Consider the following 26500-nt stretch of genomic DNA (forward strand, 5'->3'; position numbering starts at 1 on the left):
AGGAAGGATGGGCGAGCGTTGTTGTGCGGCGGTGGTGCGGGTGCTGGTGCTGCAGGCGGCCTGGGCGCTGTCGGGCGGGCAGGTGCGCTACTCGGTGCCGGAGGAAGCCAAGGCCGGCACGGTGGTGGGCCGTCTGGCGCAGGACCTGGGCCTGGAGGCGGGCGAGGCGGAGGCGCGGCGGCTGCGGCTGGTGGCGCCGGGCCGGCGGGCGAGCGTGGAGGTGAGCGGGGCGAGCGGCGCGCTGGTGGTGAGCTCGCGGCTGGACCGGGAGGAGCTGTGCGGCAAGAGCGCGCCGTGCGCGCTGCGCCTGGAGGTGCTGCTGGAGCGGCCGCTGCGCGTCTTCCATGTGCAGCTGGAGGTCACCGACATCAACGACAATGCCCCCGTCTTCCCCGCCGCCCGGAAAAACCTCAGTTTATCGGAGAACTCGCCTCCTGGGTTCAGATTCCCGCTGGAGGGCGCGTCGGATGCGGATATCGGAGCGAACGCGCAGCTGACCTATGCACTCAGCCCCAGCGAGCATTTTAGCTTGGAAGTGAAATCCAAGGACGAAAATAAAATCTCCGTACTGCTCGTATTAACGAAACCTCTGGACCGCGAGACGATTCCCGTGCACCGGTTGGTGCTGACGGCGACTGACGGGGGCCGGCCGTCTCTGACGGGGACAATGGAGCTGGTGATCTCGGTGCTGGATGTGAACGACAATCCGCCCCAGTTCAACCAGTCGTTGTATAAAGTGCAACTACCGGAAAATACGTCTCCGGGAACTGTGTTTTTCCAGCTAACAGCGACAGACAAAGATGAAGGAATTAATCAAGAAGTATATTATTCTTTTAGCGATACATTTTCTGACAAAATTCAGGATCTTTTCAAAATTGATGGAAAATCTGGGGAAATACGGACTGCCGGGCAACTGGATTTCGAGGACGTTCAATCATATGACTTGGAGATTGAAGCAAGAGATAAAGGGACACCCTCGCTTTCGGGTCATTGCAGCGTGAATCTGAAGCTTCTGGACATGAATGATAACGCACCAGAGGTGTGGGTGACGTCGCTGTCGGTGCCGGTGCCCGAGGACGCGTCGTTGGGGACGGTGGTGGCCCTGCTGAGCGTGTCGGACCGGGACTCGGGGGAGAACGGTCGCGTGCGGTGCTGGGTGTGGCCGGCGTCGCCGTTCGGTCTGGAGGCGACGTTCGCGGGCTCGTACTCGCTGGTGCTGCGCGAGGCGCTGGACCGGGAGCGAGTGTCGGAGTACGAGGTGGAGGTGCGTGCGGAGGACGGCGGGGCGCCGGCGCTGCGCGCCAGCCGCGGGCTGCGGGTGCCGGTGTCGGACGTGAACGACAACGCGCCCTTGTTCGCGCAGGCCGTGTACACGGTGCTGGCGCGGGAGAACAACGCGGCGGGCGCGGAGCTGGCGCGGCTGTGGGCGCGGGACCCGGACGAGGCGGCCAACGGGCGCGTCAGCTACTCGGTGTGGGACGGCGGCGTGGGCGTGGGCGGCGGCGGCGGCGCCGCGGGCTCCTCGTCGTCGGGTGGCAGCGGGTGGCGTCCGGCGTCGAGCTACGTGTCGGTGGACGCGGAGAGCGGGCGGCTGTGGGCGCTGCAGCCCTTGGACTACGAGGAGCTGCAGGTGCTGCAGTTCGAGGTGCGCGCGGTGGACGCGGGGGAGCCGCCGCTGAGCGGCAACGCCACGGTGCAGCTGTTCGTGCTGGACGAGAACGACAACGCGCCGGCGCTGCTGCCGCCCGCGGGCTCGGCAGCGGAGGCGGGCGGCGTGGCGGCGGCGGAGGCGGCTTTGGCGCTGGCGGGGGCGGGCTCGGAGTCGGGCACGCTGTGGGCGTGGGCGGCGTGGGGCGCGCCCGCGGGCCAGGTGGTGGCCAAGATCCGCGCCGTGGACGCCGACTCGGGCTACAACGCGTGGCTGCGCTACGAGCTGTGGGAGCCGCGGGGCAAGGGCCCGTTCCGCGTGGGGCTCTACAGCGGCGAGGTGAGCACGGCGCGGGCGCTGGACGAGGCGGACGGGCCTCGCCAGAGGCTGCTGATCGTCGTGCGCGACCACGGCGAGCCGGCGCGCTCGGCCACGGCCACGCTCAGCGTGTCGCTGCTCGAGGCCGCCGAGGCGGCGCTGGCCGCGGGATCTTCGTCGTCGTTGTCGGCGGTGTCGCGCTCGGCGGCGGGCGTGGAGCTCGGGGCCGGGGTGGCGAGCGCGGCCACCAACGTGTGGCTGGTGGTGGCCATCTGCGCCGTGTCCAGCCTCTTCCTGCTGGCCGTGGTGCTGTACGGGGCGTCGCGCTGGGCGCCGCGGGCGGCCGTGCTCTCGGGGCCCGGGCCCACGACGCTCGTGTGCGCCAGCGAAGTGGGCAGCTGGTCCTACTCGCAGCGCCACAGCCGCAGCCTGTGCGTGGCGGACGGCGCTGCCAAGAGCGACCTCATGGTTTTCAGCCCCAACTTCCCTCCGCCGCCGCCCGCTCCTGCAGCCAAGGACACGCAGCCGGAGCCCTCCGCTCTCCTCGACACGGTCAGTGGCAATACCTTGCTCTCGTCTCCCACCCGTACCAAATCCTTCTGTCCCTCTAGGTGTGCAGGCTTTGCTGGAATCCGGGCTCCATTCCCACTGCCTGAGAGCGATGAGTGCTTGACGGGTTCTTCACGGTGCTTAAGGATATCAATGGCACATTTGCATGTGCCCTTTGAGGGAATATAGAATTATCGCAGCAGCTTGGTGCAGTTATGGTCCCCAGCTGCAGTTTGCAGATCTGTGTGTCAATTGTTCTGTCCTAGAATGAATTCACTGCCTATTGTCATGAGAAGTGCCCTAGGGTGTCAGGTTTGGAAACTGTCTTGCCTGGTTCTGTTTAGGGTTTCCACCCGAGTTTGCTGAAGGAATGCAAGATAGGCAGGCTGTGGTTCTGACAGTCCTCCCAGCACTATGCGGTGCCTTATTGTCTTTGTTGACTGATCCCCTGCCTGTTTTATTCTGGATTGTTACTGAAATCTCTTTTCATTCATTTCCCTCTGCAAGAGATGTGATGCAGTGTGGCTATTTGGGTGCCATGGAAAAATCGTATCTAGTCGGTTCCTCCACTAGAATCATTAAGGAAACAATAAAGGAAGTGTACAGTTTATCCCTGTTGTGTTGGAGGGTTTTTTTGTTGTTGTTGGTTTTTTGGGGGTTTTTTGGGGTTTTTTTTGAGGTATCTCCTTGCTTTTCTTAGTAACATATGGGTTCGGGCAGCCCAATGGGACCAAAGGTAAATGTGGCAAAGGTAAAATTTGTTTCTCTTCCTGCTGCCTGGTCCCTACGTTGTGGATTTTTGTTTCCATTCAGAGAAGGGTCATGGAACACCCTGGCTAGTTTTGCCCTTTCCAAATTTGTATCGACAGTGACATTATTTCAAAAGCCTTGGGGCAATGTTCCTCTCTGCAACAAGAAAGAAATATAAACCCTTAAGCCCCAGCTTTCCCTACCAAATCTCAAATAACATTCCTGTAGATGGTCAGATTTGAATGTTACACTCATATGCTCCCCAGCATTTTGGTTTCCCACTCAGAGAATTACATCAGTGCCATTCCCATTAAGAGATTTCTTGACATCACCTTTGAAAAGATTATTGTTACCAGGTCATGCTTTCTTCTGAGATAGTTACAGAATTGCAAAACACAATGGGTCAGCTGCAGAAAGTGTGCTGTACATGTACATGACACCTTGTACATATGCAGCCTTGTGCATGTTACTGCCTGTCAGTGTTTTGTGGCTCTGTCATTGCTGAGAAGGATAAGTAAACTTGAAATGGGCCTTGAAGTGGGGAGTGAATCTGTGGCCTGTGGTACTGGGTAGGGCCTGACAATTTTCTGGTGTGAAGGATGACCTTAAGCAGTGGGAAGATCTGTCTGTGGGAACTGGAATTCCATGCACCATAAGACAGGAAATGGAGTCGATGTGTTTGTCTTGAGAATGCATGTCCCAGGATACCTAGAGAAATGAAGCAGGATGAACACATAGTGTTCTTTCACAGGATGATCTTCAGGGTCCAAAGTGTCTTCGTGTGCAGGTTTTATGGATCTTCAGATAGTTACATGGTTTTGAAATGCCAAAAATACTCTTTGACCTTATGAATATCTTCTACCTGAGAGAGTTCCTTGTGCTACTGAGTGATTACGGTAGGAGATGTCTAAGAGGAGATGCCATGCAGAATGCTGAATGTTGTCTGATGAACCTTTGCCTGCTTATTTTGAGAAAGGAGTTGTGTGAGGGTAGAGTTTCAGTCTGCTGTACTGGGCATCCACAGTCACTTCCACCTTCATAGACTTTGCAATAATGGTTCCTTGCTTCTCCTTGGATGGGATTAGTAAACAGATGTGTTGAGAAAGTGGGGGTAATCTCTGCGTGCTTGTTTCCCCTGCTTGTGCACTTGTACTATTACCCTGGGTAGCAGTGCCATGCCCCCTTGATATAGTTAACTCTGAAATGTGTACATATACATCAAACCCTCCAGAGCAGCTCAGGTCTAGTGTTATATCATAGAACTATTATCCACATTTCTATGGGATATCCACACAGTTGACATCGTGATTGCACTTGCACTTTAGCATTTGATGTAGCACTTCCATGTCTAAAGTCTGTGTGGACTGGGAGCACAGCTGTGACACCACTAATCACAGGATCTTTATGAACTCTAGTGTAGAGCTCCATGTTGTTTCCCCTTGAGATGGCTGAAAGCACAAAGCATGTTCATAGTGAGATTCACACAGGTGGGAAGAGCCTGACAAATTCTGTGTGAGTTTGCACCATTTCATAAGTTCTTTGTGCCATTTATGAGGGGAGCTGAAGGCCTGGTTTATGCTCCAAATGAGTTTGAAGTGCTGGTCTGTCACAGTGGCACTGTGTCTGCATAGTGTGGCAGTGGTCCTTTAAGTGGCATGGAGAAGGCCTTGAGACATCCATCAAGAGGATGGTGACTTTGAGTGGGGAAGCTTCTTCCCTGAGGAAATGAGGACATTGTGTTGAACATGGACTGTATTATTGGGGAAGAACTGGAGAATATCTGTTTAGCTTTGGACAGGCAATTTCCATGGGCAAGTGACAGAATATGCAAGCAGACTACCTTGAAAAACAAGGTCTGGAATATACAGAGTTGCTTGTCTGGGAACCTCTCAGATGTCCTGCATATCCCCATTCCTTGGTACTCTCCATGCTTTTCCTGCCAGATGTCAGACACATGTCATGAACAACTTGGATCACTTGCTTTTGATGGGAAGTGGTCTTAGTGAAATAGAAGCTTCATCACATTTTGATCATGTTTGGCCAGACTTCTCTGAACTTCTCCTTGGTAAACTCCCTGCTTAATTTTGCTAGGCAGTGGATGAAGTGCCCTTCAAGAAATTGGCAAAGCTTGTGTTTAAATATAGTGGAATGGGATCCTTTGTTTTTATTCTCTCCTCTTACCAAACTGTCAATTTCTCTGTTTTGCTTCTCTTCCATTGGCAATGTCTTGGTAACAGATGGTGAAACGTAGATTGATGAATTTTGGCAGGCCTTGGGTGGCAATTTGTAATCAGTGTAAGGGTTGCTTTTCCAGCATTCTGAGCAGAGGCTGAGACAACATCTTTATCTTTCCATTGCTCCTCCTGCTTCCCCTCTGCTCTGTCCAGTGATTTCAAGGGTTTTGAAGAATGTGTGTTATTTTCCCCAATCCATGTTCCCCAGAAATCTCTGATAACACTGGGGGTAAAAAACATAATTCCTCTTTTCCCCTTCCCTGAAAAGGTTTCCATTCTGAAGAAGCAACCGGTGATGCTGCAAGTAAGTACCTTCTAGCTAAAAAAGATGAGCGTGTGAGACAGTTGTGCTTTTGTTCCTGTTGAGTCTGAGAACCTTCATATTGGGTTGACCAAAGGCTGCCTGGATTGGGAGTTGGGCTTGTTGATCCTTACGGGTCCCTTCCTATTTGAGGTATCCTATGACTGGGCCAGCAAAGCACCACTGCTTATTCTGTTCCATCTGCTTCCCAGCACAGTGTGAATTAGTGACAGCAGTGATGGATGGAGGGGGGACCCTCATATGTTTTTCAGAGTGGATGTATTGGGAGCTGAGGGGATATTCTCGGGGGAAATGCCACGGGATTACCTTTGCAGCTTTAGCTGGAGTGGAGCTGCAAAGTGAGAGAGATTCCATTGGGACTAATGCCCCTGGATAAGGTGTTGAGTTTTTCTGGCAGAGCATGTCAGCCTAGAAAGGAGAAGCAAGAGCTTGGCTTTCACGGTACATGTGATAAATGAGGCCAGAAATGTAGATCTCAGGAGCTGTGGTGTTCCCTGCTTTCTCAGCCTTTGTGGCACATTGGTGTACTGTGCTCCAATGACGGTAAGCTCCCATTTGGAAGAGTGTCCTGAGCTGATTTGGATCTTTGAGACCTTTTTGCACAGGCATTGAAGTAGCTGGGTCTTGGGCTTGTGTTTCAGAGTGTGGTGGATTCTCTTTGTTGAGAGGAAAGGAGCTGAGAGTGTGGTCTTTTAGCTGGAGGAGAGGTGAAGCAGCCCTCTGTCTGTTTTGAATAGCCTGGAAACCAGGACAGTTGTTCCTCTTCTGGATGGATGCACTATGGTGGGGAAGAGGAATGGGAGCTTGCTTTCATTCCATGCTACGTGATGAAAGTGATGCAGTCACATAGGAACATGTTGTGTGAGGAAACAAAGGAAAGGCAACGACGAAAGATGAGAAGAGGCAGGACAAGGAAGTGAGGTTGAGAAGGAAGAGAAGGAGGAAGCAATGCAGGCAAGGAAAAGAAGCAGAGAACAACAACAACAAAAAAGCAATAGAAATAGGGAATAGTGAAAGAGTGAGAAACTGGAAAAGAGATCACTAGAGTGTCACGGACAATATTGTACACTGGAAGGGAGGAGGGCAAGAAAGGAGGACAGAAAGGAGAAAATAGACGGGAAAATACAAAGGTAGAAACGTGATGGAAATGAATGACACAAGGATGTAATGAAGAAAGAACAAAGAATGCAAAGAAAGAGAAGAGGATAAGGACGTGAAAAGCATGTACGGACTGTACCTATAAACGCAGAACGGAGCAGTTCCCTAAGAGCCTCTCCCATGGTTAGAGCACCTTCGGTGGTGATGGCCCAAATCCGGCTGGATGGTTGGCACAGCGGCGCCTGATATGTGAGACCTGGCAGCGGAGTGAAGAGAAGAGAATGATGGGAAGAGAACGAAAATGGAATAAAATGTAGAGACGGAAGGGGGAGAAAAGTGAAAAGAAAACGAAATACAAAAAAGAAGAAAAACAAAAGACAAGGACGTATGATGTAATAAAGAGAGGAGAAAAAAAAGGAAAGGGAAAGACAGTGAGACGATGAAAGACAGAGAACAGCGTCGAAATCAAAATGAAAAAATAAAAAGACGGAGGAAGGTAAGGTATATTTACAAGGAAACAACAACACAGGAAAAAAGAAAAGAAAACAAAACCACACAAAAAAGAAAGAAGAAAACAGGAGAAGTGGATCAAAACACGGCAGGGGACATGACCACCCGAGACGGCGACACGGGTCCTGTTGCGATGGGTGTGCGGCGGCGGAGCAGCGCACGGTGTCGCTGCAGGCTCAGGAACGGGTCCGTGTGGGCGGCTCCGCCCCGGTGCGGCGGAGAGCCCGGCTGTGAGCGCGGGGGGGCGGCTCGGGCCGGGCAGCAGAGCCGGTGCGTCCGGGCGGCGGCGGGGAGCCGTGCGGGGCCCGGGCCGGGGCCGGCGGGCAGAGCGGCGGCGGCGGGCGGCGCGGCAGGAAGGATGGGCGAGCGTTGTTGTGCGGCGGTGGTGCGGGTGCTGGTGCTGCAGGCGGCCTGGGCGCTGTCGGGCGGGCAGGTGCGCTACTCGGTGCCGGAGGAAGCCAAGGCCGGCACGGTGGTGGGCCGTCTGGCGCAGGACCTGGGCCTGGAGGCGGGCGAGGCGGAGGCGCGGCGGCTGCGGCTGGTGGCGCCGGGCCGGCGGGCGAGCGTGGAGGTGAGCGGGGCGAGCGGCGCGCTGGTGGTGAGCTCGCGGCTGGACCGGGAGGAGCTGTGCGGCAAGAGCGCGCCGTGCGCGCTGCGCCTGGAGGTGCTGCTGGAGCGGCCGCTGCGCGTCTTCCATGTGCAGCTGGAGGTCACCGACATCAACGACAATGCCCCCGTCTTCCCCGCCGCCAGGAAAAACCTCAGCATCGCGGAATCGTCTGTGCCGGGGTCTCGTTTCCCGCTGGAGGCCGCGTCGGATGCGGATATCGGAGCGAACGCGCAGCTCACCTACACACTCAGCCCCAGCGAGCATTTCTCTCTGGATTTGCACCGGAGTGAGGAATACCGAGAATCCCTGTTTCTGGTACTCACGAAATCTCTGGACCGTGAGACGATTCCCGTGCACCGGTTGGTGCTGACGGCGACTGACGGGGGCCGGCCGTCTTTGTCGGGGACGATGGAGCTGGTGATCTCGGTGCTGGATGCGAACGACAACGCGCCCCAGTTCAACCAGTCTGTGTATAAAGTGCAGCTGCCAGAGAGCGCTGAGGTGGGTACGCTGGTGGCAAGGGTGAATGCGACAGATCTAGATTTGGGAAGTAATGGAGAAGTGACATTTAGTGTGAGCAATACTTTTCCTGAAAAGGGGATGAAAAATTTCCTTTTAAATGCGAGGACGGGTGAAATTAATTTGGTGGGCACGGTGGACTATGAAGATATTCGGTCATATGAGATACAAGTCGAAGCCACAGATAAGGGGACACCTCCGCTGTCGGGTCACTGCAAGGTGGTGCTGGAGCTGCTGGACGTGAACGACAACGCGCCAGAGGTGTGGGTGACGTCGCTGTCGGTGCCGGTGCCCGAGGACGCGTCGTTGGGGACGGTGGTGGCCCTGCTGAGCGTGTCGGACCGGGACTCGGGGGAGAACGGTCGCGTGCGGTGCTGGGTGTGGCCGGCGTCGCCGTTCGGTCTGGAGGCGACGTTCGCGGGCTCGTACTCGCTGGTGCTGCGCGAGGCGCTGGATCGGGAGCGGGTGTCGGAGTACGAGGTGGAGGTGCGTGCGGAGGACGGCGGGGCGCCGGCGCTGCGCGCCAGCCGCGGGCTGCGGGTGCCGGTGTCGGACGTGAACGACAACGCGCCCTTGTTCGCGCAGGCCGTGTACACGGTGCTGGCGCGGGAGAACAACGCGGCGGGCGCGGAGCTGGCGCGGCTGTGGGCGCGGGACCCGGACGAGGCGGCCAACGGGCGCGTCAGCTACTCGGTGTGGGACGGCGGCGTGAGCGTGGGCGGCGGCGTCGCCGCGGGCTCCTCGTCGTCGTCGGGGGTCGGGTGGCGTCCGGCGTCGAGCTACGTGTCGGTGGACGCGGAGAGCGGGCGGCTGTGGGCGCTGCAGCCCTTGGACTACGAGGAGCTGCAGGTGCTGCAGTTCGAGGTGCGCGCGGTGGACGCGGGGGAGCCGCCGCTGAGCGGCAACGCCACGGTGCAGCTGTTCGTGCTGGACGAGAACGACAACGCGCCGGCGCTGCTGCCGCCCGCGGGCTCGGCAGCGGAGGCGGGCGGCGTGGCGGCGGCGGCGGAGGCGGCTTTGGCGCTGGCGGGGGCGGGCTCGGAGTCGGGCACGCTGTGGGCGTGGGCGGCGTGGGGCGCGCCCGCGGGCCAGGTGGTGGCCAAGATCCGCGCCGTGGACGCCGACTCGGGCTACAACGCGTGGCTGCGCTACGAGCTGTGGGAGCCGCGGGGCAAGGGCCCGTTCCGCGTGGGGCTCTACAGCGGCGAGGTGAGCACGGCGCGGGCGCTGGACGAGGCGGACGGGCCTCGCCAGAGGCTGCTGATCGTCGTGCGCGACCACGGCGAGCCGGCGCGCTCGGCCACGGCCACGCTCAGCGTGTCGCTGCTCGAGGCCGCCGAGGCGGCGCTGGCCGCGGGCTCCTCGTCGTCTTCGTCGTTGTCGGCGGTGTCGCGCTCGGCGGCGGGCGTGGAGCTCGGGGCCGGGGCGGCGAGCGCGGCCACCAACGTGTGGCTGGTGGTGGCCATCTGCGCCGTGTCCAGCCTCTTCCTGCTGGCCGTGGTGCTGTACGCGGCGTCGCGCTGGGCGCCGCGGGCGGCCGTGCTCTCGGGGCCCGGGCCCACGACGCTCGTGTGCGCCAGCGAAGTGGGCAGCTGGTCCTACTCGCAGCGCCACAGCCGCAGCCTGTGCGTGGCGGACGGCGCTGCCAAGAGCGACCTCATGGTTTTCAGCCCCAACTTCCCTCCGCCGCCGCCCGCTCCTGCAGCCAAGGACACGCAGCCGGAGCCCTCCGCTCTCCTCGACACGGTCAGTGGCAGTACCTTGCTCAACCTTATTTCTTCTGTATTTATTCTGCCTCTTTTTTCTGTGCCCTGAGCAGTCGGTGCTGTGAGCCAGGCCACATTGCCGCCGCCCGAAGGCATGGGTGCTTGACAGGTGCTTGAGAAATCAAAGGCACCTTTGCACCTGTCGCAATGTCCTGCCTGATTCCCAGAACTCCTGCTGATGGCAGCGGTAGCCTTGCCAGTGAAAACATGTGTCGCTGCACCCCTTTTCTGTTACTGTCCGCAGCTGAGGTGTCTTGGCGTGGACATGAAAGTTTTCCCCCTTAGATGAAGTCACTTTTCTAAGGAGTCAGCTTTACAGATAATGCTCTTGCGGTCAGTATATAGTGTTTCCTCCGAGGTTTTTTGTAGGTGCGCAAAAGGAGGAGGCTGTGCTAGTAACAGACACCCAAGCACTGTGTATTGCCTTCTTGCCTTTGTAGAGTGCTAACTTTGGCGATATCACCTCTGGTTTCTTCTCTGTCCTCATCCTGTGTCATTTTTCTCGACAAGAATTGTGGAGCCAGCTGGCCTTGTGGTCTAATGTATTTTCAATCGGCCGAGTGTTATTTCTCCATTTTGGCTGGTCCCACAGAGTCATTGTGAAAACTCGAAAGTTGTTCTGGAGCAGTGAGAAGACTTGTCTGATGGAACTGGAAATAATTTGTAAAATGACGGTCCGTGTCATAAGAAGAGAGGAATAGGAGATGTGAGATGATGCCTTTTTCTCCAGAACTAATGTTATGAAGTGAGGAATGGAGCATGTCTAGCAGGAGGCAGGATTGACACGGTGTTTTTCAGCCCAGGATTCTGTCCCAAGTTTCAAGGGTCTGATGTTGGAGACCTTTTGGACCTTGAGATAATATGTGATATTGAAATGGCCATGGAGACCTTTGAGGTTATAAATATCTCCATCAGAGACAGTTCCTTGTGCTGCCTGACACAGTGAATGTGTTGGGTAACAGCTGGTAACATGCAGACTGATGAACATTTTTGCTGCTGTTTTGGAGATGTTGTTATGGGAGGCTGGCACTATAAACTGGTTTCCATGTGTATTGTCGTGTACGTATACCAGCTTCCACAGCTCTTCTCATGGTGGATATGTGCTTCTCTTGAGACATGATATTTAAGGGCAGTTGAGGTGGGTGGGTGTAATCTTCTTGTGCTTTTCTTCCCCTTCTTGTGCTCTCGAATGGTGACTGGTTAGAGATGGTGGGTCCTGTGATCACACATGGCTCATTCTGGTGTCTGGATGTACACACCAATCCTCCACATCTGCAGAGCAGCCCAACTCTGGTTTTCTATTGTAGAAATTCTTCTACCCAGTTAATATTTTGACTGGACTTGTGGTTCAGATTTGGTGTCATTTTCTTGAAGAAGATTTGTGGGAACTGGAATCAGTGTTGTTCATTGACTGTATTTGCAGAACCTTTAAGAACTCGGTTGGTTTTGTAAATTGTTGACAAGGCACAAAGTGCCCTCGCATGTGGGTAAAATGAAAGAATCACAGAATGCATTTGCAGCACTCTGTGTTTTCTTTGTGGCAGGCATGGGGAAAGGGGAGGATTTGAATACATATTTTGGGAGGGAATAGAGAATGTCTATTTTGCTGTGCAGATCCCAGTTGCCGGGGTGCAAAATATTGGATTACAGTAGAATACTTCAGGAATGGATCCACCACACTGTGCTGCTTTCCCCGGGATCCTTTCAGGACACGCAGAACTTCTGCATACCTTAGGGCACTGTCGTTCTTCCTGGCATTGGTCTTAGTGAAGACATTTGCCTTTCGTGCCTTTAATTACTTGAGTTTGGTGTGGAAGTTTGTTGGTCAAAGAGAACCTTTTGGAATTTGGATCATGCTGTGGAGCCTTCTCTGAATCCTTCCCTCATTGCCTCTCTGCTCTTTGTCTTGCTAGATGGGTCTTGGTATCCAAGATGTGTCCAGAAGTTGCATTCCAATACAGGAGAATGGGAGTTCTTTTTATTATTATCATTCTCTTCTCTATCAAACTGCAAATGCTTTTATTTTGCTGGGTTTGTTTGTAGTAGGGTTTATTTCCTGTCTCTCATTGGCAACGTGGCAGATATTTGGGCCATTGTCCATTAGTGTGGGGGATGCATATCCCTGTCTTCTAAGGTTTACTTTGAGAGAATTTCTGTGGCTACAGGTCTGTTTCCTTTTTCCCCTGGGAGAGAAGTGCATAATGGAGACTGCATGTTGTCTGGTTTCTGTGGAACATAAGATATATATTTCTGTCCAGCATCCCTAGAAACACTGATCATGTTAAGCATAATTGTCCTTTAAAAGCAGCTTTCCTGCCCCAGAAATATTTATTTTCTGAAGAAGGAACCAGTTTGGAAGAGGTAAGTCGTAGAACAAATGTGGATGTTGTTGAGACTGCTGTAATTTAGTTCCTGTTCAATTGCGGCATCTTTTTGTTGAATCAGGAAAATATTCACCCTATTGGACCAGCAGAGCAGCTGTTACCTGCTCTCGATCCTGTTTGATGCTTCCAGGCACAGCCTGAGTGGGTGACAGCAAGCAGGAACAGAGGAGGGACCAACATTCATTTCGCCAAACAGACGTGTAGGGGGTCAAGGGAGTGTTCTTAGTGACGCTGTTGTGGTGTTGCCTTCATGGCTTTTGTTTGAGTGTGTGCCAAGTGGATCATTCTAAGCTGAGTGAGAGATTTTCCGTGGCGTTGTGTAGATACCAAGGCTGTTAGAGTGCTGTCTTTGCAGTGAGGGCCTTCCAGAGAGGAAGAGAACTTTGGACATGCAAGAGGAAAGTGAGTCAGGAAGCACTGAGGTACATGACAAATCCTCCAGAGCTGTGGTTGTCCGGTGCTTTTTTAGGTCTTCAAGGAGGGTTGTCGTGTTGGGCTCTGATAGGTTTCAGTTCTGGAATCAGAAAATTCCCTGATTTGTTTGAACTCTTCCAGGCCTCCATGCACAGATATCCCAATAATTGTGGCTTCAGCATCTGTGTCAGAGAGTGGTGGAACCTCTTTTGATGTAGTAGAGCTGTTCTTTGCCATCTGACTGCCTTGCTGTGTTATTCTGGGTCCTTGAGAGCACTGGAGCCAGAAGTGTGTGTCCTTTTTCCTGGAGGGAGGGAAATTGGAGGTGCATGGACAGCAAGCAGATTGCTCCCTCTCCACGTGAATAGGAGGTTTAGGGAAGAGAAATGAGACTCGGGCCCCAAGGGCATGTCTGTGGTTCCTGGCAGGGGTGCTGTAAGTGTTTTTAAAATATTTTGTTGAAGGAAAGAATGTCCAGAACATATAATTTTGGAGGTAGAACAGCAGAGGAAGCAATGACAAGAAAGGAGGAGAGGAAGGGAGAAGAGAAAGGAGGAAAACTGAAGAAAAAAGATTAAAAAAACCAAACCAGCTAAACAAGTAGATACATGAAGAAGTCAGGTAAAAAAAGAAGACAGAGAGATATTCCTAAAAGCATTGTGAGGATTTGGAAAATATTGTAGGGATGGAAAAAAAATGGACGATCAGAGAGACAAGATAGAAATAGATGAGGAGGGGGGGGGAAGACCAAGGACAGGGACAAGGATGAATGAAAAGACAAAGAGAAAGATCAAATAAAGAGAAGGGAAAGAGGGTAAATGGAATGGGGAAAATACATATAGCATAAGGAAAATGGTAATGATAACAGTAGTAGTAGTAGTAGTAGTAGTAGTAGTAGTGGTAGTAATAAAGAAAATAATGAACCCATACAAATAAAAGTAAAACCAGAATGAAAATAAGAAACGAAGGAAGATTGGAAACATAAAACAGACCACTGACCTGACCAGCACGCAACGAACTTATCAGTGGATATTGAGCAGAGTTGGTTCCTAACAGCCTTGGTTGGAGCAGCACAACTCCCCAGCAATTATCTCCTGCAGCGCTGATGGTGCCAGATTGGATGACCTCTGTGGCGCCAGAGAAAAAAGGCGACCTTGCAGTGTGGCTAAAGAATTCAGGTGGGTGGAAGGAGATGGGAAAGGAGTGGAAGGAATGGAAAGTGGCATAACAAGGACGGAAGAGAAGAGAGACAATGAAGAAAGAGAAAAGGGTACAAAGAAAAAAAGGTAAGAGAAATTAAATATGACCGAATAGAAGGAAGAGCAAAAAAGCAAGACAAATGAAAATGGGAGTGAAGAAAGAAGAAGAAACGAAAGATTACGTGCAAAGAAAGCGGAAGCAGTAAAGGAAAAAAACGAGGAGCACGACAGCAAAACACGGGCAGAGAACATACCTCTGGTGGATCGGCAGCTGAGGCGAATATGCGGAGCGTGTGAGGCGGCGGAGCAGCGCACGGTGTCGCTGCAGGCTCAGGAACGGGTCCGTGTGGGCGGCTCCGCCCCGGTGCGGCGGAGAGCCCGGCTGTGAGCGCGGGGGAGCGGCTCGGGCCGGGCAGCACAGCCGGCGCGTCCGGGCGGCGGCGGGGAGCCGTGCGGGGCCCGGGCCGGGGCCAGCAGGCAGAGCGGCGGCGGCGGGCGGCGCGGCAGGAAGGATGGGCGAGCGTTGTTGTGCGGCGGTGGTGCGGGTGTTGGTGCTGCAGGCGGCCTGGGCGCTGTCGGGCGGGCAGGTGCGCTACTCGGTGCCGGAGGAAGCCAAGGCCGGCACGGTGGTGGGCCGTCTGGCGCAGGACCTGGGCCTGGAGGCGGGCGAGGCGGAGGCGCGGCGGCTGCGGCTGGTGGCGCCGGGCCGGCGGGCGAGCGTGGAGGTGAGCGGGGCGAGCGGCGCGCTGGTGGTGAGCTCGCGGCTGGACCGGGAGGAGCTGTGCGGCAAGAGCGCGCCGTGCGCGCTGCGCCTGGAGGTGCTGCTGGAGCGGCCGCTGCGCGTCTTCCATGTGCAGCTGGAGGTCACCGACATCAACGACAATGCCCCCGTCTTCCCCGCCGCCCGGAAAAACCTCAGCATCGCGGAATGGACCACTCTGCCGGGGTCTCGTTTCCCGCTGGAGGGCGCGTCGGATGCGGATATCGGAGCGAACGCGCAGCTGACCTATACAATCAGTCCCAGCGATCACTTTAGAATTGAGGAAGAAAACAGCAACTCTCGCAGTAAGTCTCTGTTTCTGGTACTCACGAAATCTCTGGACCGCGAGACGAATCCTGTGCACCGGTTGGTGCTGACAGCAACTGACGGGGGCCGGCCTTTTCTGACAGGCACCATGGAGCTGGTGATCTACGTGCTGGATGCAAACGACAACGCTCCTCAATTCAACCAGTCCGTGTACAATGTACATTTGTCTGAGGACGCCGTACTAGGCATGCTAGTGGCGCGAATCAATGCCACGGATCTGGACGAAGGAAGTAATAGAGATGTGAGATATGAAATCGATACTATTGTTCCTCCCTCTGGCTCAGATTTATTCAGCATTGATGCGAACACTGGGGAGATCAGACTGACGGGCGCCTTGGACTTTGAAGTGGTTAATTTATACGACCTAAATATTAGGGCGACAGATAAAGGGACGCCCCCGCTATCGGGTCACTGCCGAGTGGAGCTGGAGGTGTTGGACGTGAACGACAACGCGCCGGAGGTGTGGGTGACGTCGCTGTCGGTGCCGGTGCCCGAGGACGCGTCGTTGGGGACGGTGGTGGCCCTGCTGAGCGTGTCGGACCGGGACTCGGGGGAGAACGGTCGCGTGCGGTGCTGGGTGTGGCCGGCGTCGCCGTTCGGTCTGGAGGCGACGTTCGCGGGCTCGTACTCGCTGGTGCTGCGCGAGGCGCTGGACCGGGAGAGGGTGTCGGAGTACGAGGTGGAGGTGCGTGCGGAGGACGGCGGGGCGCCGGCGCTGCGCGCCAGCCGCGGGCTGCGGGTGCCGGTGTCGGACGTGAACGACAACGCGCCCTTGTTCGCGCAGGCCGTGTACACGGTGCTGGCGCGGGAGAACAACGCGGCGGGCGCGGAGCTGGCGCGGCTGTGGGCGCGGGACCCGGACGAGGCGGCCAACGGGCGCGTCAGCTACTCGGTGTGGGACGGCGGCGTGGGCATGGGCGGCGGCGGCGGCGCGGGCTCTTCATCGTTGGGTGGCAGCGGGTGGCGTCCGGCGTCGAGCTACGTGTCGGTGGACGCGGAGAGCGGGCGGCTGTGGGCGCTGCAGCCCTTGGACTACGAGGAGCTGCAGGTGCTGCAGTTCGAGGTGCGCGCGGTGGACGCGGGGGAGCCGCCGCTGAGCGGCAACGCCACGGTGCAGCTGTTCGTGCTGGACGAGAACGACAACGCGCCGGCGCTGCTGCCGCCCGCGGGCTCGGCAGCGGAGGCGGGCGGCGTGGCGGCGGCGGCGGAGGCGGCTTTGGCGCTGGCGGGGGCGGGCTCGGGGTCGGGCACGCTGTGGGCGTGGGCGGCGTGGGGCGCGCCCGCGGGCCAGGTGGTGGCCAAGATCCGCGCCGTGGACGCCGACTCGGGCTACAACGCGTGGCTGCGCTACGAGCTGTGGGAGCCGCGGGGCAAGGGCCCGTTCCGCGTGGGGCTCTACAGCGGCGAGGTGAGCACGGCGCGGGCGCTGGACGAGGCGGACGGGCCTCGCCAGAGGCTGCTGATCGTCGTGCGCGACCACGGCGAGCCGGCGCGCTCGGCCACGGCCACGCTCAGCGTGTCGCTGCTCGAGGCCGCCGAGGCGGCGCTGGCCGCGGGATCTTCGTCGGCGTCCTCAGTTGTGTCGCGCTCGGCGGCGGGCGTGGAGCTCGGGGCCGGGGCGGCGAGCGCGGCCACCAACGTGTGGCTGGTGGTGGCCATCTGCGCCGTGTCCAGCCTCTTCCTGCTGGCCGTGGTGCTGTACGGGGCGTCGCGCTGGGCGCCGCGGGCGGCCGTGCTCTCGGGGCCCGGGCCCACGACGCTCGTGTGCGCCAGCGAAGTGGGCAGCTGGTCCTACTCGCAGCGCCACAGCCGCAGCCTGTGCGTGGCGGACGGCGCTGCCAAGAGCGACCTCATGGTTTTCAGCCCCAACTTCCCTCCGCCGCCGCCCGCTCCTGCAGCCAAGGACAGGCAACCGGAGCCCTCCGCTCTCCTCGACACGGTCAGTGCCAATACCTTGCTCTCGTCTCCCATCCGTACCAAATCCTTCTGTCCCTCTAGGTGTACAGTCTTTGCTGGAATCCGGACTCCATTCCCACGGCCTGAGAGCGATGAGTGTTTGACGGGTTCTTCACGGGTGCTTAATGATATCAATAGCACATTTGCATCTGCCCTTTGGGGGAATATAGAATTATCGTCCGCAGCCTGGTTCAGTTATGGTCCCCAGCTGCAGTTTGCTGCTCTGTGTGTCAGTTGTTCTTTCCTAGAATGAATTCACTGCCTATTGCCATGAGAAGTGCCCTAGGGTGTCAGGTTTGGAAACTGTCTTGCCTGGTTCTGTTTAGGGTTTCCACCCGAGTTTGCTGAAGGAATGCAAGATAGGCAGGCTGTGGTTCTGACAGTCCTCCCAGCACTATACGGTGCCTTATTGTCTTTGTTGACTGATACCCTGCCTGTTTTATTCTGGATTGTTACTGAAATCTCTTTTCATTCATTTCCCTCTGCAAGAGATGTGATGCAGTGTGGCTATTTGAGTGCCATGGAAAAATCGTATCTAGTCGGTTCCTCTACTAGAGTCATTAAGGAAACAATAAAGGCAGTATAGAGTTTATCCCTGTTGTGATGGGTTTTTTTGGTTTGGTTTTTTTTTGGGGTTTTTTGGGGGTTTTTTTTGAGTTTTGTTTTGTTTTTTTTTTTGTTTTTTTTTGTTTTTTTTTTTTTTGAGGTATCTTCTTGCTTTTCTTAGTAACATATGGGTTCGGGCAGCCCAATGGGACCAAAGGTAAATGTGGCAAAGACAAAATTTGTTTCTCTTCCTGCTGCCTGGTCCCTACGTTGTGGATTTTTGTTTCCATTCAGAGAAGGGTCATGGAACACCCTGGCTTGTTTTGCCCTTTCCAAATTTGTATCGACAGTGACATTATTTCAAAAGCCTTGGGGCAATGTTCGTCTCTGCAACTAGAAAGAAATATTAACCCCCAAGCCCCAGCTTTCCCTACCAAATCTCAAATAACATTCCTGTAGATGGTCAGATTTGAATGTTACACTCATATGCTCCCCAGCATTTTGGTTTCCCTCTCAGAGAATTACATCAGTGCCATTCCCATTAAGAGATTTCTTGACATCACCTTTGAAAAGATTATTGTTACCAGGTCATGCTTTCTTCTGAGATAGTTAGAGCATTGCAAAACACGATGGGTCAGCTGCAGAAAGTGTGCTGTACATGTACATGACACCTTGTACATGTGCAGCCTTGTGCATGATACTGCCTGTCAGTGTTTTGTGGTGCTGTCGTTGCTGAGAAGGATAAGTAAACTTGAAATGGGCCTTGAAGTGGGGAGTGAATCTGTGGCCTGTGGTACTGGGTAGGGCCTGACAATTTTCTGGTGTGAGGGATGACCTTAAGCAGTGGGAAGATCTGTCTGTGGGAACTGGAATTCTATGCGCCATGACATAAGACAGGAAATGGAGATGATGTGTTTGTCTTGAGAATGCATGCCCCAGGATACCTAGAGAAATGAAGCATGATGAACACATAGTGTTCTTTCACAGGATGATCTTCAGGGTCCAAAGTGTCTTCATGTGCAGGTTTTATGGATCTTCAGATAGTTACATGGTTTTGAAATGCCAAAAATACTCTTTGACCTTATGAATATCTTCTACCTGAGAGAGTTCCTTGTGTTACTGAATGATTACGGTAGGCGATGTGTAAGAGAAGATGCCATGCAGAATGCTGAATGTTGTCTGATGAACCTTTGCCTGCTTATTTTGAGAAAGGAGTTGTGTGAGGGTAGAGTTTCAGCCTGCTGTACTGGGCATCCACAGTCACTTCCACCTTCATAGACTTTGCAATAATGGTTCCTTGCTTCTCCTTGGATGGGATTAGTAAACAGATGTGTTGAGAAAGTGGGGGTAATCTCTGCGTGCTTGTTTCCCCTGATTGTGCACTTGCACTATTACCCTGGGTAGCAGTGCCATGCCCCCTTGATATAGTTAACTCTGAAATGTGTACATATACATCAAACCCTCCAGAGCAGCCCAGGCCTAGTGTTATATCATAGAACTATTATCCACATTTCTATGGGATATCCACACAGTTGACATCGTGATTGCACTTGCACTTTAGCATTTGATGTAGCACTTCCATGTCTAAAGTCTGTGTGGACTGGGAGCACAGCTGTGACACCACTAATCACAGGATCTTTATGAACTCTAGTGTAGAGCTCCATGTTGTTTCCCCTTGAGATGGCTGAAAGCACAAAGCATGTTCATAGTGAGATTCACACAGGTGGGAAGAGCCTGACAAATTCTGTGTGAGTTTGCACCATTTCATAAGTTCTTTGTGCCATTTATGAGGGGAGCTGAAGGCCTGGTTTATGCTCCAAATGAGTTTGAAGTGCTGGTCTGTCACAGTGGCACTGTGTCTGCGTAGTGTGACAGTGGTCCTGTAAGTGGCATGGAGAAGGCCTTGAGACATCCATCAAGAGGATGGTGACTTTGAGTGGGGGAAGCTTCTTCCCTGAGGAAATGAGGACATTGTGTTGAACATGGACTGTATTATTGGGGAAGAACTGGAGAATATCTGTTTAGCTTTGGACAGGCAATTTCCATGGGCAAGTGACAGAGTATGCAAGCAGACTACCTTTAAAAACAAGGCCTGGAATATACAGGGGTGCTTGTCTGGGATCCTCTCAGAAGTCCTGCATATCCCCATTTCTTGGTACTCTCCATGCTTTTCCTGCCAGATGTCAGACACATGTCATGCACAACTTGGATCACTTGCTTTTGATGGGAAGTGGTCTTGGTGAAATAGAAGCTTCATCACATTTTGATCATGTTTGGCCAGGCTTCTCTGAACTTCTCCTTGGTAAACTCCCTGCTTAATTTTGCTAGGCAGTGGATGAAGAAATTGGCAAAGCTTGTGTTTAAATATAGTGGAATGGGATCCTTTGTTTTTATTCTCTCCTCTTACCAAACTGTCAATTTCTCTGTTTTGCTTCTCTTCCATTGGCAATGTCTTAGTAACAGATGGTGAAATGTAGATTGATGAATTTTGGCAGGCCTTGGGTGGCAATTTGTAATCAGTGTAAGGGTTGCTTTTCCAGCATTCTGAGCTGAGGCTGAGACAACATCTTTAACTTTCCATTGCTGCTCCTGCTTCCCCTCTGCTCTGTCCAGTGATTTCAAGGGTTTTGAAGAATGTGTGTTATTTTCCCCAATCCATGTTCCCCAGAAATCTCTGATAACACTGGGGGTAAAAAAACATAATTCCTCTTTTCCCCTTCCCTGAAAAAGTTTCCATTCTGAAGAAGCAACCGGTGATGCTGCAGGTAAGTACCTTCTAGCTAAAAAAGATGAGCGTGTGAGACAGTTGTGCTTTTGTTCCTGTTGAGTCTGAGAACCTTCATATTGGGTTGACCAAAGGCTGCCTGGATTGGGAGTTGGGCTTGTTGATCCTTACGGGTCCCTTCCTATTTGAGGTATCCTATGACATGGCCAGCAAAGCACCACTGCTTATTCTGTTCCATCTGCTTCCCAGCACAGTGTGAATTAGTGACAGCAGTGATGGATGGAGGGGGGACCCTCATGTGTTTTTCAGAGTGGATGTATTGGGGGCTGAGGGGATATTCTTGGGGGAAATGCCACGGTATTACCTTTGCAGCTTTAGCTGGAGTGGAGCTGCAAAGTGAGAGAGATTCCATTGGGACTAATGCCCCTGGATAAGGTGTTGAGTTTTTCTGGCAGAGCATGTCAGCCTGGAAAGGAGAAGCAAGAGCTTGGCTTTCACGGTACATGTGATAAATGAGGCCAGAAATGTAGATCTCAGGAGCTGTGGTGTTCCCTGCTTTCTCAGCCTTCATGGCACATTGGTGTACTGTGCTCCAATGGGTTTAAGTTCCTGATTGGAAGAGTGTCCTGAGTTGATTTGGACTTTTGGGACCTTTTTCCCAGGCGTTGAATTAGCTGTGTCTTGGGCTTGTGTTTCCGAGTGTGGTGAATTCTCTTCACTGAGAGGAAAGGAGCTGAGAGTGTGGTCTTTGAGCTGGAGGAGAGGTGAAGCAGCTCTCTGTCTGTTTTGAATAGCCTGGAATCCAGGAGAGTTGTTCATCTTCTCGACAGATGGAATATGGTGGGGAAGAGGAATGGGAGCTTGCTTTCATTCCATGCTTCATGGTGAAAGTGATGCAATCACATGGAAAACGTTGCGTAAGGAAACAAAGGAAAGGCAAAGACAAAAGAAGAGAAGGGACAGGACAAGGAAGTGAGGTTGAGAAGAAAGAGAAGGACGAAGCAATGCAGGCAAGGAAAAGAAGCAGAGGACAACAAATAAGCAATAGAAGGAAGGAAGAGTGAGAGATTGAGAAACTACAAGAGATCACTAGCATGTCACTGACAGTATCATTGCATACAGGAAGGGAGAAGGGCAGGAAAGGAGGACAGAAAGGAAAAAATAGAAGAGGGGAAAGAAAAAAGGTAGAAACGTGATAGAAATTAATGGCACAAGGATGTATTGAAGAAAGGATAAAGAATACAATGAAGAATACAAAGAAAGAAAACAAGAAAAGGAGCTGAAGAGCATGCACACACTGTACCTATAGATGCAGAACGGAGCAGTTCCCTAACAGCCACTCCCTTGATGAGAGCACCTCCGGCGCTGATGGCTCGAGTCCTGCAGGGTAGTTGGCACAGCAGCGCCTGAGAGTTGAGACCTGGCAGTGGAGTGAAGAGAAGAGAATGATAGAAAGGGAACAGAAATGGAATAAAATGTAGGGAAGGAAGGCGGGGAAAAGGGAAAAGAAAACGAAATACAAAAAAGAAGAAAAACTAAAGTCAAGGACGTATGATGTAATAAAGACAGGAAAAAAAAAAAAAGGAAAGGGAAACACAGTCAGACGGTGAAAGACCAAGAGCGTCAAGAAATCAAAATGAAAAAATAAAAAGACGGAGGAAGGTAAGATATATTTGCAAGCACATGCCAACACAGGAAAAAAGAAAACAAACAAATAAACAAAAAAAAAAAACAAAACCAGCAAAAAACCAGAGAAGAAAACAGGAGAAGCGGATCAAAACAGGGCAGGGGACATGACCATCCGAGGCGGCGACACGGGTCCTGTTGCGATGGGTGTGCGGCGGCGGAGGAGCGCACGGTGTCGCTGCAGGCTCAGGAACGGGTCCGTGTGGGCGGCTCCGCCCCGGTGCGGCGGAGAGCCCGGCTGTGAGCGCGGGGGGGCGGCTCGGGCCGGGCAGCAGAGCCGGTGCGTCCGGGCGGCGGCGGGGAGCCGTGCGGGGCCCGGGCTGGGGCCGGCAGGCAGAGCGGCGGCGGCGGGCGGCGCGGCAGGAAGGATGGGCGAGCGTTGTTGTGCGGCGGTGGTGCGGGTGCTGGTGCTGCAGGCGGCCTGGGCGCTGTCGGGCGGGCAGGTGCGCTACTCGGTGCCGGAGGAAGCCAAGGCCGGCACGGTGGTGGGCCGTCTGGCGCAGGACCTGGGCCTGGAGGCGGGCGAGGCGGAGGCGCGGCGGCTGCGGCTGGTGGCGCCGGGCCGGCGGGCGAGCGTGGAGGTGAGCGGGGCGAGCGGCGCGCTGGTGGTGAGCTCGCGGCTGGACCGGGAGGAGCTGTGCGGCAAGAGCGCGCCGTGCGCGCTGCGCCTGGAGGTGCTGCTGGAGCGGCCGCTGCGCGTTTTCCATGTGCAACTGGAGGTCACCGACATCAACGACAATGCCCCCGTCTTCCCCGCCGCCCGGAAAAACCTCAGTTTATCGGAGAACTCCCCGCCTGGGTTCCCATTCCCACTGGAGGGCGCATCAGATGCGGATATCGGAGTAAATGCGCAGCTCACCTACACACTCAGCCCCAGCGAGCATTTCTCTCTGGATTTACAAAAGTCGAATGATGGAAATATTGAACCCGAACTTGTTTTAACGAAACCTCTGGACCGCGAGACGATTCCCGTGCACCGGTTGGTGCTGATGGCCACTGATGGGGGCCGGCCGTCTCTGACAGGGACAATGGAGCTGGTGATCTCGGTGCTGGACACGAACGACAACAGGCCCCAGTTTAACCAGTCGGTGTATAAAGTGCAGCTTCCGGAGAGCGCTGAGGTGGGGACGCTGGTGACGAGAGTGAATGCCACGGACGCCGATGAGGGACTCAACAGTGAGGTGACATATACCGTTACGAACTTTATTCCCCCAAGTGGAAAAGATGTGATTTCCATCAATCCGAACACCGGAGAAATTCTTCTTACGGGCGCCCTAGACTTCGAAGAAGCCAAGGTATTTAATTTTCGTATTGAAGCAAGAGATAAAGGGACACCCTCGCTTTCGGGTCACTGCAAGGTGGTGCTGGAGGTGTTGGACGTGAACGACAACGCGCCGGAGGTGTGGGTGACGTCGCTGTCGGTGCCGGTGCCCGAGGACGCGTCGTTGGGGACGGTGGTGGCCCTGCTGAGCGTGTCGGACCGGGACTCGGGGGAGAACGGTCGCGTGCGGTGCTGGGTGTGGCCGGCGTCGCCGTTCGGTCTGGAGGCGACGTTCGCGGGCTCGTACTCGCTGGTGCTGCGCGAGGCGCTGGACCGGGAGCGGGTGTCGGAGTACGAGGTGGAGGTGCGTGCGGAGGACGGCGGGGCGCCGGCGCTGCGCGCCAGCCGCGGGCTGCGGGTGCCGGTGTCGGACGTGAACGACAACGCGCCCTTGTTCGCGCAGGCCGTGTACACGGTGCTGGCGCGGGAGAACAACGCGGCGGGCGCGGAGCTGGCGCGGCTGTGGGCGCGGGACCCGGACGAGGCGGCCAACGGGCGCGTCAGCTACTCGGTGTGGGACGGCGGCGTGGGCGTGGGCGGCGGCGGTGGGGCCGCGGGCTCCTCGTCGGGTGTCAGCGGGTGGCGTCCGGCGTCGAGCTACGTGTCGGTGGACGCGGAGAGCGGGCGGCTGTGGGCGCTGCAGCCCTTGGACTACGAGGAGCTGCAGGTGCTGCAGTTCGAGGTGCGCGCGGTGGACGCGGGGGAGCCGCCGCTGAGCGGCAACGCCACGGTGCAGCTGTTCGTGCTGGACGAGAACGACAACGCGCCGGCGCTGCTGCCGCCCGCGGGCTCGGCAGCGGAGGCGGGCGGCGTGGCGGCGGCGGCGGAGGCGGAGGCGGCTTTGGCGCTGGCGGGGGCGGGCTCGGAGTCGGGCACGCTGTGGGCGTGGGCGGCGTGGGGCGCGCCCGCGGGCCAGGTGGTGGCCAAGATCCGCGCCGTGGACGCCGACTCGGGCTACAACGCGTGGCTGCGCTACGAGCTGTGGGAGCCGCGGGGCAAGGGCCCGTTCCGCGTGGGGCTCTACAGCGGCGAGGTGAGCACGGCGCGGGCGCTGGACGAGGCGGACGGGCCTCGCCAGAGGCTGCTGATCGTCGTGCGCGACCACGGCGAGCCGGCGCGCTCGGCCACGGCCACGCTCAGCGTGTCGCTGCTCGAGGCCGCCGAGGCGGCGCTGGCCGCGGGATCTTCGTCGTCGTCGTCGTTGTCGGCGGTGTCGCGCTCGGCGGCGGGCGTGGAGCTCGGGGCCGGAGCGGCGAGCGCGGCCACCAACGTGTGGCTGGTGGTGGCCATCTGCGCCGTGTCCAGCCTCTTCCTGCTGGCCGTGGTGCTGTACGCGGCGTCGCGCTGGGCGCCGCGGGCGGCCGTGCTCTCGGGGCCCGGGCCCACGACGCTCGTGTGCGCCAGCGAAGTGGGCAGCTGGTCCTACTCGCAGCGCCACAGCCGCAGCCTGTGCGTGGCGGACGGCGCTGCCAAGAGCGACCTCATGGTTTTCAGCCCCAACTTCCCTCCGCCGCCGCCCGCTCCTGCAGCCAAGGACACGCAGCCGGAGCCCTCCGCTCTCCTCGACACGGTCAGTGTGGCACTGCTTTGCTCGCCTCTAATATCTGCCCCTGTGTTCCTTGTTTCTCTTTTCCCAAGCCCTTTCTCTTATCAGCCGGGCTCTGCCCCCGCAGCCTGAAGGCGATGGGTGTTTAGATGTGTTAATTGCACCTTTGTATTTGCTGGCTTGTCCTTGACGAGGGAGGGTATGGCTGTAATCCCTTAGGGTACGCACCTTGTATTTGCAGCTGTGGACTTGAATTGTTCTGCCCTAGAATGAAATCTCTGCTGATTGTGATGAGAGCTGTCCTGTGATACCTCTAGGCTTCAGTTTTGGACACAATGTTCCTTCTTGCTTTTTGTGTAGGTTTTTCACTCGAGGTTGCTGAAGGTGAGCAGGTTAGGCTGTGGTGGTGACAGTCTGCCAGGCGCTGTTTATCTGCTCATTGCCGTTGCTGTCTGCTGACCGTGGTGGTATCACTGGTGGCTTCTTCTGTGGAGTCATGTTCTGTCATTTGTTCTCTACAAAAATACAAGGCAAGAAGATAATTTGGACTTCTGTCCCCATGTCATTATGGAAAGTAGGAAGGGTTTATGGCCTTTTCATGGTTGTTTTCCTCCCAGTTCTTGTTAGGAGTAGTTGTTAATTTGCATTCCTGGATGAACAGGTGACTTGATGAACACTGACATTTTTTTGGTATTTTTTTAATATTTATAATATATATATATATAATATAATATTTAATATTTGGAACACCTTTAGAAGTACCCTGTAAATCCTCTTCTAAACAACGACAACAAAAAATTTCTTCTACACAGTAAAATAGCCACTGCATTGGTAAGCTCATCATCATGTTGCCTGGTCTCTCTCAGCATGAGATCAAGTGTCCTTTGCCATGAGCGCTGTCCCAGCATGATCGCTCCAGTAAATATTGGTGTCAGGTCTCACAACCAGAGCTCAAGATGCACCTGCAGAGTCTGTCAGACCATGAATGTGATGTCATATGTGTGGATTTCACAGTGTTCTCACTGCTGGGAAACCTTTAGACTAAAGACCAATTTAGACTAATTTAAGTCTTTATTAGACTTTAGATTTAAGCAAAGTCTAATTGTCACTTGAGGTAGGAAAGAAAATTGTGCCTTGTCACAGAGGTGAATGTGGCAGTGACACTGAGCAGTTCCTGGCCATGTCCTGGTTTGAAAGGTGACCTTGAGCCCTGGGAAGCCTCCTCTGAGGGAACCTGAAATCATTTGTGAGACAATGAGTCATATAATAGGAGAACTGGAATGGGAATTGTATCATTTTCTAGAGAATGTTA

General features: G+C 54.8%; 3 protein-coding genes across 4 annotated transcripts; all 3 read left to right on the plus strand.

Moving 5' to 3' along the window:
• The first annotated feature begins 7 nt into the window (after positions 1-7).
• On the plus strand, positions 8-7221 carry LOC141730943 (protocadherin alpha-2-like). The gene has a single exon (XM_074552238.1). It carries the CDS (start codon positions 8-10, stop codon positions 2702-2704), a length of 2697 nt encoding a protein of 898 aa, XP_074408339.1. The 3' UTR covers positions 2705-7221.
• Positions 7222-7506: 285 nt separating this feature from the next.
• Positions 7507-11431, plus strand: LOC141730948 (protocadherin alpha-3-like). Its single transcript, XM_074552243.1, has 2 exons — positions 7507-9554; positions 9603-11431. The coding sequence occupies exons 1-2, from the start codon at positions 7527-7529 to the stop codon at positions 10371-10373; spliced, it is 2799 nt and encodes a 932-aa protein (XP_074408344.1). The 5' UTR covers positions 7507-7526; the 3' UTR covers positions 10374-11431.
• A 3319-nt stretch (positions 11432-14750) lies between these two features.
• LOC141730941 (protocadherin alpha-2-like) lies at positions 14751-25870 on the plus strand. 2 transcript variants are annotated; one of them, XM_074552236.1, is made up of 2 exons: positions 14751-15327; positions 23181-25866. In XM_074552236.1, exons 1-2 carry the CDS (start codon positions 14834-14836, stop codon positions 25318-25320), a joined length of 2634 nt encoding a protein of 877 aa, XP_074408337.1. In that variant the 5' UTR covers positions 14751-14833; the 3' UTR covers positions 25321-25866. The 2 variants fall into 2 exon arrangements, with proteins under 2 accessions (XP_074408337.1, XP_074408336.1); XM_074552235.1 differs by lacking the exon at positions 14751-15327 and having other exon boundaries at positions 22414-25870.
• The last annotated feature ends 630 nt before the right edge of the window (positions 25871-26500 follow it).

Source organism: Zonotrichia albicollis, chromosome 15 (genome assembly GCF_047830755.1).
Source record: "Zonotrichia albicollis isolate bZonAlb1 chromosome 15, bZonAlb1.hap1, whole genome shotgun sequence".
Lineage (NCBI taxonomy): Eukaryota > Metazoa > Chordata > Aves > Passeriformes > Passerellidae > Zonotrichia > Zonotrichia albicollis.